Source organism: Staurois parvus, unplaced genomic scaffold (assembly GCF_062004578.1).
Source record: "Staurois parvus isolate SC_StPar_1 unplaced genomic scaffold, SC_StPar_1.0 ptg000064l, whole genome shotgun sequence".
Lineage (NCBI taxonomy): Eukaryota > Metazoa > Chordata > Amphibia > Anura > Ranidae > Staurois > Staurois parvus.
Genome location: NW_028317860.1, coordinates 6,772,362 through 6,785,185, shown reverse-complemented (window position 1 = coordinate 6,785,185; position 12,824 = coordinate 6,772,362). Strand labels below are relative to the sequence as shown.

The following is a 12,824-nucleotide window of genomic DNA, read 5'->3' as shown; positions in this document are numbered from 1 at the left end:
ATCATTTTCTGCACTTCTTTATATGTTTTCCCCTCTCCAATCAACTTTTTAATCAAGGTACGCTGTTCTTCTGAACAATGTCTGGAACGACCCATTTTCCTCAGAATTTCAGAGAGAAATGCACTGTAACCAGCATGTACAACATTTGCTGCCTTCCTTCCTTAAATAAGGGCAATAATTTCCACCTGTTTTTCAAAGAATGAATGACCTCAGTAATAGAACTCCACACTGCTATTATTTTGAACATGCCCCTTTCAATTAGTGATTCAATTACACAGAATCAGCAGCATGCATGTCATGACTGTTGGGTCTGTTGGATTTCTATTACTCTACTACACCTGCTAGTAAATTATTTGCCATGTAGAAATATAATTTCTACCAAAAACAGTGATTGATCAGGTTAGTGATGTCTGACTGCTATAATTTTTGAACACAACTGTATATCCATACATACATACACACACATGGGTTGGACATAATTATGGAAACATCAGGTAAAAGAACAAAATTGTTAGCGAATATGGTGTTGAACCGCCTTTGGCAACTAAAACGGCCTGAATTCTGCTGGGAATTGACAAATGTTAGTCTTGGATGGTGGTTAATGGAATCTGATACCACTCTTAATACAAAAATCATTCCAGTTCTTGCAGAGATGCTGAAGGTGGAAAACAAACACAAACTTCTTTTCCAAAATGGACTATAGTGGCTATATGATATTGAGGTCCGGAGGGAAGGTGCGAGACTTGGTCTGCATGCTTGTCAAACCCTGATTTGACAACACCAGCTGTGTGAACCAGAGCATTATCCTCTTGGTAAAGGGTGCTCTTCTTCAGGAATCAATGCCTGCACCATGGGGTGTACATGGTCTACCAACATTCGTACATAGTCCCCGGCAGTGACTCTACCTTCCAAGGTGATGACGGGGCCTGCAGAATACTAAGATATGGCTGCCCAAACCATGTCTGGTGGTTGGGAACAGTGAAAAAGTCAATTAATCTGACCATATTACAGTCTTCCATTGATCAATAGTCAACGATTAATGGGTGTTGCACAACTCTCTCCTTGTCTGAGCATTAATATTGGTCACTAGTGGTTTGGCAACTGCAGCTCTACTGTGAATGTTTTACTTATGGAGTTCCCTCCCTCTGATACTGTACCTAGCGACACTGCAAATAAACTGGCAGCTTCAGTCACAGAGGCAACAGCTAAGCGGGCACTAACAATTTCCCCTCTTTGAAACTTTGTAAACTCTGACTTGATGTTAGGAATGGACTGGCCAGCAATGGTGGGACTCACCTGCCTTTTGATCTGCAGTACCAGGGCTGGCCAGCGGGTGCTCCCAGCAATCAGAGACTCAACCTCTCAGCCAGCTAACACCTGGAACTGATGATACTGGTGTATTTAAGGGATGGCCAGACTTGCAGACTCTGCCTTGGTGTTGTGTTTGTCCTGGGCCCTGTATCTGTCCTGCATCCTGTTTCTGTTCCTTTGCTGACTTCTCCTGCTCTGATCCTGGCTTGTGACCCTGACCATCCCTCTGTCTGACCCTCTGTACTACGCTGCTTGCTACCTATTCTGATCCCTGGCTTGTGACCCGGACCATCCCTCTGTCTGACCCTCTGTACTATGCTGCTTGCTACCTGCTGAACCTGGCCTGTGACCCCGACCATTCTCCGCTTGCTCCCCCTGTATCTACCTGCCCAATTGATATTGACCCGGCCTGCCTGACGACGCTTGCTTGAATATACTGTTATCTGTGGGTGGTTTGGTTTGGTTTGTTTGCACCGTATTATGTTTTAGTATTGCACTGCGTTTATGTTTGTATTGTTAGTGTTAATAAATTATATTGTTTATAACATATCTGAGGTCTGCGTTTCCCTGCTTCAGTCACACACTTCTGGTCATACCTGGGAGCCCTGACACTTGACTCCGTATTACTAGCAGTGCAGGCAGTGAATGACGAACGTTAGGCTTCCCACCTGTTAGCTAGGTGTCTCATCACACAGTGGAAGCAAAAGAATGTTTTATCACTTCCGTTTTCAACGCAAAATGAGTTGTCACTTTCAACCTGCCAATTATGTAATGTTTCCATATTTTTTTCCAACACCTGTATGTACATATATAGATATGTATAGCAAGTACTTCTTAAAACAGTCCTCATCAATGTGCAGTTCTGCAGCAGTGAAGAACCTACAAATTATAACAAGCCATGTCCAGTTCGGTTTGCTGGAACTTGTATTTTCACTGTTCCTACAAACTTACTGGTTAACCAAATGAAATCTAACAAATGCAATAATCAAACATTAGCAATTTAAATTAAAAGATATACACAAGAGAGATACATTGCATTAAACATCCTTTGTTTAGGTCACCGTGATTTGTAAAGTACAAGAAGTTACAGCAAGCTAGTGTTGGGAAGACTGAATTTAAAGACTGCATCTTCGGAAGACCAGGTAATATGGTCCACCAGATTGACAGCAAATACACAGCATTGCATAGATTTAAACATATTCGCACATTAATTATATAGTCTTCGGTACGATCTCATTTAAATTATGTATATCCCTGATCATTCAGCAATAAATCATCTCTTTCCAACCCCACTTTTTTCCCTCACTGCAATGGGGGGGCGGGAAGGCAAAGCTGCCGATAGTGTAGCAATATTTATTAAATAAAAGGGTTAAAATGAGAGTGTTGCACTCTCATTTTAACAGGCATAAAACAAGCTCAATGCCGGTCCCCCAGTCCAGTCCTCACTAGAACCGGTAGAGAAAGTGTCGTGAAGCTGAAGCAGGAATCCAGGCAAGCCACAGGGAGATGTTGTGGGAAACTGAGTCTGTCAAAGGAGCTGTCAGACGTCCAGGATGCTGTGGCCAATCACAACGCCTTTCTCAGGCCAAACCACGCCTCCTACATTTTGGCCAGTGTGTACCCAGCTTAAGTTTTAGTTTCTCCAAGAGCCAAAGAGTCATACTCTTTGGCTGCAGAGTATTAGATAGCCCATAGATGTGTCAGTTTTTCATAGTCAACGAACAGGTTAAACTAAATAAAATGACTCAATTCCTCCATCCACACACTCAATGTGGATTATTTAACACCATCAGAATACACTGATCAGTGTTGCAAGCTAGATCGGTTGTACGCAATTCAATCTGTAGATTTACTTCTGTACAATCACAGTGACCATACATTGGTTGAAATTCAGCCGGTCCTGTTAAACTGGTAGAATTTTGATCCATGTATGGCTGGCTTTAATGAATAATTACATAATACTTCAAATAAAGGAAACAATGTCTTTCTGCCTTAAACATAAGATATTAAGACTGCATACAGAATCTTCAAAATCATCTGTAGTACCTTACTACACAGCAGCATAATTCTTGGTTAAAAAAAACACAAAGAAAAAGAAATGACGGCAAGTTTCTTTGAGTACATACCATCAGAATCTATACTATTCAGTGCGGTTGGAGGTATTATAGACACCTTGCATTGGCCAAGCGGACACTTTCGAGGGTACTGGTCCTTGCATGCAGTATGTACCTGTAGAACATTTTGAGGAAAGGATCAAAGAAAGGGTCAATTTTAATTAAATACAGTCCACACACCCCTGTTAAAATGTGCAGGTTTCTGTGATATACAAAAATGAGACAAAAAAATAGTAATAATTTCAGGACTTCTACGCCTTTAATGTAACCTATAAACTGTACAAATCAGTTGAACAACAAACTGAAATCTTTTAGGTGGAGGGAAGTAAAAATAATAAACTAAAATAATATGGTTGCATAACTGTGCACACCCTTAAACTAACACTTTGTTGAAGCACCTTTTCATTTTATTACAGTTCTCAGTCTTTTTGGGTATGAGTCTATCAGCATGCACATCCTGACTTGGCAATATTTGCCCACTCTTCTTTGCAAAACACTCCAAATCTGTCAGATTGCAAGGGAATCTCCTGTGCACAGCCCTCTTCAGATCACCCCACAGATTTTCGATTGGATTCAGGTCTGGGCTCTGGCTGGGCCATTTCAAAATTTAATCTTCTGGTGAAGCCATTTTTTGTTGAGTTGGATGTATGCTTTGGGTCGTTGTCATGCTGAAAGATTTAGTTCCTCATCATGTTCAGCTTTCTAGCAGAAGCCTGATGGTTTTGTGCCAATAATGACTGGTATTTGGAACTGTTCATAATTTTATCTATCTTGACTAAGGCCCCAGTTCCAGCTGAAGAAAAACAGCCCCAAAGCATGATGCTGCCACCATCATGCTTCACTGTGAGTATGGTGTTCTTCTGGTGATGTGCAGTTTTGTTTCTGCGCCAAACATATCTTTTGGAATTATGGCCAAAAATTTCAACCGTGGTTTAGTCAGACCATAACATATTTCCCCACATGGTTTTGGAAGACTTCAGATGTGTTTTTTAAATGCCGGGCTTGGATGTTTTTCTTCGCAAGAAAAGGCTTCCGTCTTGCCACTCTACCCCATAGCCCAGACATATGAAGAATACGGGAGATTGTTGTCACATGTACCACACAGCCGGTACTTGCCAGATATTCCTGCAGCTCCTTTAATGTTGCTGTAGGCATCTTGGCAGCCTCCCAGACCAGTTTTCTTCTCGTCTTTTCATCAATTTTGGAGGGACGTCCAGTTCTTGGTAATGTCACTGTTGCATCATACTTTCTCCACTTGATGACTGTCTTCACTGTGTGCCATGGTATATCGCTAATGCCTTGGAAATTCTTTTGTACTTTTCTCCTGACTGATATCTTTTAACAATGAGATCCCTCTGATGGTTTGGAAGCTCTCTATGGACCATGGCTTTTGCTGTAGGATGCGACTAAAGTAAATGTCAGGAAAAAGCTACTAGAACAGTTGAACTTTATTTGGGGTTAATCAGAGGAAATTTTAATGATGGCAGGTGTGTACTACTATTTAACATGATTTTGAATGTGATTGCTTAATTCTGAACACAGGTACATCTCCAGTTATAAGAGGCTGTGCATACTTCTATGACATTATTTTAGTTTTTTTGTGTTTACTTCCACCTCCTAAAATATTTCCTTTTTTTTTTTTTTCAATTGAGTTGGACAGTTTATAAGTCACATTAAAGATGGAAAAAGTTCTGAAATTATTTATTGTCTAATTTTTTTCCATCACAGAAACCTGACATTTTAACAGGGGTGTGTAGACTTTTTACATTGTGTGTGTGTGTGTGTGTGTGCACACATATACGCACACCTTTTCATTTTCACCCATTTAGAATAGTTTACCACCACCAAATTGTTCACTATCACTATCAAACATTACCCACCCTAATGCTGTGCCATGGATTTCTCTACCTAGCTTGTAGGTATGCCAGGTCCTTTTTGAATGGCTGCTTGTGGTGGAAGCTAAAGGCTAGGTGGTTGGCAGCCATGGTGAAAAGCAGCAGAAACACCAAAAGGGCCATAGGTGGCAGCAGTAGCCCTTGCTCTGGTAAACCACCCACTAAGTCTTCTAGTTCTCCATTGTTAGCAAAGTATTGGTCTGGCACAAAACACCCACCAACTCCTCCTACTCTGAATTTAGCATAGCTTCAGTTCTGCATAGCACTCCTGCCATCCACAGCTTCTACAACTTCAGTCTGGCAGCGCACCCCCACCACTCTGATGGAGACATTTGATGGAGGGAGGCACACTAATGGGAACATTTGATGTAAGGGGCACTCTGATGAGGACAATTGATGAAAGGGGGCACTTCAATGTGGACACCTGATGTAAGGGGGGATTCTTATAGGCACTCTGATGCAAGGGGAAACTTTGATGAGGACTCCTAACGTAAAGAGACAAGAACATCTAATATAAGGGGGGCACAGATTCGGTTTAATCATCCTAATCGAATGACAAACTAATACATATTAGCATTCACTGTACACTCCAGCACCACCATTGCACTACCTGTCAGACATTACTTTTGGGTTGTGACTTACGGTACAGAAGCATACAGAGTGAACAGGGAATATTGGTTCCTTGCATCTATCTCAAACTATTGATATTATGCCCCCTGACTTTTTTCTTTACTACACCCCCAGATCAGATAGGCTAGATCTGGCCCCAATGTGATTTTTGCTGCCTTTAGGGGCCAGTTGGGGGACATGCATAAGATAAGGGTGTATCTAAGGGACAATGTGGCTGTATCCGCACAGAAAGTACAGAAGTGGGATAATGTGTAAAGTTGGAGGCACTGTGGATATGTTTGAGTGGATCGGGGTTAAAATGGGCACACTTTTCCAAGTAGGCTACACACAGATTACAAGCATAGGGTAATGTACAGATCTACTCCTTTCCAATCATGGAGGTACACTGCATATCCAGAAAAATGACAATTCTTGCGTTTTTTATCCACAAAAACTGATAAAAAAATTTTATTTATTTTTTTTTTTACATATTTACTTGTAAAATCCATTTCTTTGAGTACATTACGGGACACAGAGCAGGCTATGCATGGCTGTGTGGATTATATATTTTTTTCTATTTCCTTTGTATGGCTATATATCAATTATATGTGCCTGGCTCTATTTTTTGCTTTATTGTAGGAATCTGTGTTTTGTTTTCACTGAAGAAGCGGGCACTGTCCCATGAAACACGTTGGAACTCAACAAAGTACTAATTCATGGTTTAGGCTGAAGTTATTCACCAACATGTCAACTGTTACCTATGATGCGACACCAATGTCCTAGGTGTCAGGAACTACTTATCAAGTCTTCATGTTTCTAGGCTGAAGCTATTAATGATCTGTAACTGATACTCATGACGTCTTTCCGCGTCTTGGACATCAGCAACAATTATTGTAGCTGGGTTACTGTTTGTAGTTCCGTTCATGTGAATATTTGTATTTTATGATCCTCTATGTGTTTGATTGTCATATTGGTGGTTAATTTAACTTAATAAAAAGGTGCTCAATTCTTTTTTACCATTTGTTCATATATTTTGTGTACAATTGATATTAATTTATATGGTTTGGTACCCTTAAAGCCCCATTAGTTTTTCTGGTTAGGGTCTCATTTACTACATTTCCAATTAGGGGTGTGGTACCAGTAAAACCTTGTTCACAAGGACAGAATTTCTGTCTCCATCTCCCACCCCATGTATATCTAATATTCATGGTTGTGTGGATTAAATGCCACCTATAGGTGAATGGACACTGGCAGATCAAACAAACAGGAAGTCCTCACCTATATAACCCCTCCTACACAGGAAGTACTTCAGTTTTGTAGTAAGCAATGTATTCCAAGAAATGGATTTTACAGGTAAATATGTAGAAAAAAAAACAAATTTTCTTTATCGTACATCATGAGCAACATAGCAGGCTATTCATGACTATGTGGGAAGTCCCAAAGCAATACATTTGAAGGGAGGGGGAGACAAATCCCAGACATCGTCATCAATCCAAGGACCTATTCTGCTGTTTGCAACACACTGCAGGGCAGCATCCTCTGCAGCTCTAACCTCCACTCGGTAGAACATTTTGAATGTATGAACCAAAGACTATGCAGCGGGCCTGGCAAACCTGAGCTATTGACGCAGATGGCCCAAGATGCCCTCACACTCCTAGTAGAGTGCGCTCACTAAAAAGGGTGGGACCTTATCCTTCAAAACATAGGCTTGAATGATTAACTGGCAGATGCAATGAAAAATAGTTGACCTGGATGCCACCTGCCCTTCCTGAGCACTTTTGACAGTACAAACCAGGATTCCTGACCTGTGCCGCCAAACTCAAGTAAATCCTGACCACCCAAACTACAGAGTATGCAGTTATCTTTCTCCTGTGGACTAAGAAATAAGAAAGGTAAGACACTGTCCTGATTCAAGTGAAAACTAGAAACTACTCAGGGGTGTGGACATTTTTAAAAAAACTACTTGTCAAAGGACTAAATCGGGATCCAAATCTACTTGCCCTGATAAAAAAAAAATTTAACCAAAACTGTATTTAACCACTTCTCGTCCAGCCCATGTACATAAACTGCTAGATGGGAGCAGTGCAGGAGCGGGTGGCCATTTATAAACATCCTCCAGCTTCCCTGCCTGTACGCGCTCCCTGGTATTGCTGTACGGGACCTCTATGTGAGGTCCCGATCATGTCATCACGAATTGGCCAATCCATGATCACATGAATAGTAGTAAGCAAGATGTCACTTCTGACATCATTGCTTACTACGTGTGAAATCTGTGAATGGTCACAGAGATCACATGGTACAAGGCTATTAACAGCCTTGTACCATGTGACAAGCTGTGACCAATCACAGCTCGCACAATATTTCTCAATGGCTGCAAGAATGCAGCCAGAGAGAAAGAGAAATGATTGCTTTTACAGCCTTTATGGGAGAATATATAAACCCAACATTTCACAATTCTGATATGTGCCTGCTGTACCATGTACTTGTATAAAGTATCCTGTTCTCTTTGTATTTCCTCCTTTGAAGTTCCTTGTGTTCCTGCCAGTCCCTCTGCTTTCCTATTAAAAACTAAATACACAAAGCAGGAGAACACACCGTGGTCAGTTTTCTAGCTGTGCTGTAACTCTTCCAATGCTTTCTTCCAATGATCAGACTTCTGATGACACCCCCACCCCCCTACAGCCTTTCAATATGAAGATCAGTGTGCTGCTGTTTCTTCTCCCCAGCTCTTTTATGCAACTGGGCACAGAGGGTACGTGATCATGTATAAAAAGGGGAAAAAAGGTGTATAATGTTTTGCCTTTCATTTTTATTTTAAGCTGAATGGGGTTACAATTACTTTAAGAACATGTTGTTAGGGTGCAACACTGATTTGTCTGCTTTGTACAAACCTCTTCTTGTCTAATGAACCTCTTTTGTTTGGTTCAGAGTTTGAAATTTTTAAATAGTATGTGTGAAAAAAGTGCTTTACTATATATTCTATAGACACAATAGTTTTTTTTAATTTTTACATTATGCAGCATTATCAACTGTGTTACCATGTGCAAAGGAAACAATATATAACATTAAAACTTTAGGAAAATTTGAAGAAAAGAAAAGCAGCCACACTGACTGCCAGACTGAAGGTGTGCTTAGGCACACAATGCATCTATGTGTTGGTAATGTTTTATATTATAATCTAGTAGAATTCATAGTCTGTTCATGCTCACCATTGCTTTACACCAAAGGCATCGCCAATCCTGTAGACGTAAGACACTGCCACAGGTTTTGTCACAAACAGCACATTTGGCACTAACAGGAAGGTTTCCCTCCAACCACTGATGGGGCATTGCTATCTGAAAAGGCAAACATTAAGAAATATTACCAGATAGTAGGTCTGCAACAGAAATAGGACAATAAAAGGTACAAACAAAACTCTACATAAAGTAATGTCAGTTTTTTTTAGAATGGTTTATGCTATCATTTTTGACAGACATTTTTTTTTTTTTATTATTATTTTGGACAGGTGGGCTAGAATGCAGTCAGGTTTGAATTGCTGTCTGTGCCCCTGATGTAGAGATTTTAACGCTCTTCTTGCCCCAGGTGCCATCCACTACCAAAACTGCAAGTGAGAAAAACAATCTTTTTAACCTGGACCCAGACTGCAGTAATAACCTGGCAGAGCTTCCATCTTATGGGTAAGTTGCTTTCTCAAACCACTTTAAAAACGTGCTTAAGTAAACCTGTTTGGGGAAAATAAAATTATTGAGGTGAGCATACACACATACGTGGATGAACTTGTTGATACAAGAAAATTTCCCTTAAATAACTTGAAACTGTACAAAAGTAAATGGCATCAAAGAGTGTTTATTTTTAAAATGAATCAGACTTTGCTTTGGATATATTAAAATATCTTAAATAAAACCATAAAAATGACAAGGAGAAAATGATAGGACCTTTTAAAGTATTCCTAAATCAAGGACCTTGAAATTCACTATATCTGATCACCCACAGTACACACAACATGGAAATGCAACTATTTTAGTAAATATAAACTGGTTATAGACTTATCAGTGTTTAGCAGAGCACTGGTTAAAGCTTGTAGGTGGAGTTTTCACTAACAGGATGCAGAACCCCTGACCTCTGTCTGGACAGTGCTGATTGGCCTTGTGCTGATCACATGCACTCTCCCAAAAAAAAAAAAAAAAAACCCTTGCTGGCAAATACACACCAAATTGCATGTGCAGTGTCTCCGCACAATAGGTCTTAACAGCAGATGAGAGAAGCATTGAAAAAAGGGGAGGATCAGAGAAGTCAGGATCAAACAGCATTTTTACACAATGCAGAGGGTTAACCCCTTAGGTTCCACAGTGAGTATAACACACATGCTTTACTGCATATACAGATTTATTTTACTGTTGTGGGTTTAGTAACACTTTAACCTAATATTGTGTTTCACAAACTTTCGCAGCAAAGACTTCGGCACCTGCCAACAGGTAGTTTGGCTTCCTCTTCTTGAGCAAATCGCTGTCTCAAGTCTGAACAGTGCCTCCTCCACACCGCACTTTATAGCTCCTTCCAAAGATGTTCAATAGAATTCAGATCAAGGCTAATAGAAGGCCACTTTAGTATAGTCTAATATTTTGTTCCTAGCTATTGTTCTGTGCTTTTAGTTGTGTGATTTTAGTCAATATCCTATTGGAGGACACCTGACCTGCAACCTGAGACAGAACTTTCTGACCCTGAGCAGTACGTTTCACTACAGAATTCATTGAGTCTTAAGATTTCATTGTACTGTGCACAGATTCAAGGCACCCCATGGCAGACAGTATATTTTAACAGGAGAAACCTCGCACATTTTTTTCTTCTATTTTCACTTCAAAATTGACAGACACTGATGTACTTTGACCTTGGTGTTCAGCTTGTATCTCATTGGAAGTTTTCCCTGGCTCTTTGCTTACCACCTGCACTATCCCCTGTTTAACCTGGGGTTGATTTTACTCTTATGGAAAAGAACAGAAAGATTGGCTATACCCTCATGGAGCTAAGCGTTTTAATAAAGCATTTTTAGTCACAGGAACATCAAGCTGCTTGGAGAAGGTGTCTTTACCTTTGACATACCAGTTTGAAAAAAAGACTATCATCTCTTTTCACACTCTCTTTGCTTTACTCTATGACCTACCAAAGACATGCAGGCATACATGAGGCTATTTCTTTTAATTACAGTTGTGCTCAAAAGTTTGCATACCCTGGCAGAAATTGTGAAATTTTGGCATTGATATTGAAAATATGACTGATTATGCCAAAAAATGCTCTTTTATTGAAGGGTGATGATCATAAGAAGCCATTTATTAACAAATAGTTATTTGGCTCCTTTTTAAATTATAACAACAGAAATCACCCAAATGCGCATGATCAAAAGTTTACATGCCCTGAAATGTTTGGCCTTGGTACAGACACACAAGGTGCCAATTAGAGGTTAATGTCCCATATCGGTGGCTTTTTAAATTGCAACTAGTGTCAGTATATAAACAGTCAATGAGTTTGGAAGCACTGACTAGGCTAGATACTGAGCCATGGGGATCAGAAAAGAACTGTCAAAAGTCCTGTGTAACAAGGTGATGGAATTTTATAAAGATGGAAAATGACAAATAGACTTTATAAAGTTCCATTACCTTGTTACGCAGGACTTTTGACAGTTCTTTTCTGATCCCTATTCATCCTTCAATAAAATAGCATTTTTTTGGCATGATCAGTCATATTTTCAATATCAATGCCAACATTTCCCAATTTTTGCCAGGGTGTGCAAACTTTTGGGCACAACTGTACATTACTTTTCAGGAAAGATAATGCTTTTTTTTAATGAGCTGTAAGGGCACCACCACATTTTACAATGTCTGTGCCTTTAAAAGTGTGCAAGAGCACTACAGAGCACAGTCTGCAATAATTTCCAAGTTGAACACTTCCCAGTAGTGTTAAACCCTATTTCACCGCTCCCATTACCTGCATCTTTCTGTTTGCAAGAAAGACTGGGCAGTCAAGGATTGTGATGGGTCAATAGGAAAATGCGGGTGCGGTGGGCAGTCTAGTCTTTCAACAGTACCAGGAAGTTTCCAAAGCTTCAAAAATATAACAGCCAAGATTTTTGGGGTCTCATAGTGCTTTTGCAGCTCTTATGAGGGAGAGTACCCTAGGTGCATGAACATTATAACTGTGGTCACTTCAGAAATTTAATTTTTTTTTTCCATCAACAGGTGTACTGTAAAGCGAGGGGTTCAAAAGTAAAATTATTAGACTAAACAACAGGACTAATAAAAATACAATAAGTTATTAAATTCCAGTAAACGCTCCATACTTACACCATCCTCATCTTCAATAATATCTTTCCCAATGGAGGCCAGTGTTGTCCATTTGCAGTTATTTGTTGCTCTTACAGCACATCGCTTATGAGCCTTAAATTTACATACTACAAATACAAAAAAATATTCTGTAAAGTGCATACTTTCACATTTGCAATGACACAACATAATGGTCCTTACAAAATCATACTAACAAAAAAGAAAAAGGAAGAAATAAAAGTAAAAAGGTAATGCATATTACAACATTCGATCCTATAATAACCTTTCTTGCATTTCTTTTTTATTTAGGGTGAATGTCTGCTTCACCACTTGACACCCGCTAGCAGTACATTTACTGCTAGTGGCAGGCACAGCCAGGCAGTGTACTTCTTGATTTTCGGGTGTGCATGTGCGCACCCTCTGCTGATCTACGCTGTGATTGGACAAGTTTGTCAGCAGGTTGAAGCCAACGATTATGGCTTTATACCTACTGATCGGCTGTGACCAAGTACACAGACAGCGATCTGGCTGTTTTTCCTCCCTGAAATTAACTCTGAATTCGGGGGTGGGATGTTAAC

The 12,824-nt window shown here is 40.0% G+C and overlaps 1 protein-coding gene across 2 annotated transcripts in view; it reads right to left on the bottom strand.

Moving 5' to 3' along the window:
• Positions 1–12,824, bottom strand: part of DGKH (diacylglycerol kinase eta) — a 358,194-nt gene that overhangs the window by 146,481 nt on the left and 198,889 nt on the right. For both annotated transcript variants that reach the window (XM_089668821.1, XM_089668822.1), the window contains exons 6-8: positions 12,268–12,374; positions 9,139–9,264; positions 3,438–3,540 (exon numbers count right to left, since the gene is read on the bottom strand). In XM_089668821.1, the coding sequence (XP_089524947.1) occupies positions 3,438–3,540; positions 9,139–9,264; positions 12,268–12,374 (336 nt within the window). The remainder of the gene's footprint in view (positions 1–3,437; positions 3,541–9,138; positions 9,265–12,267; positions 12,375–12,824) is intronic.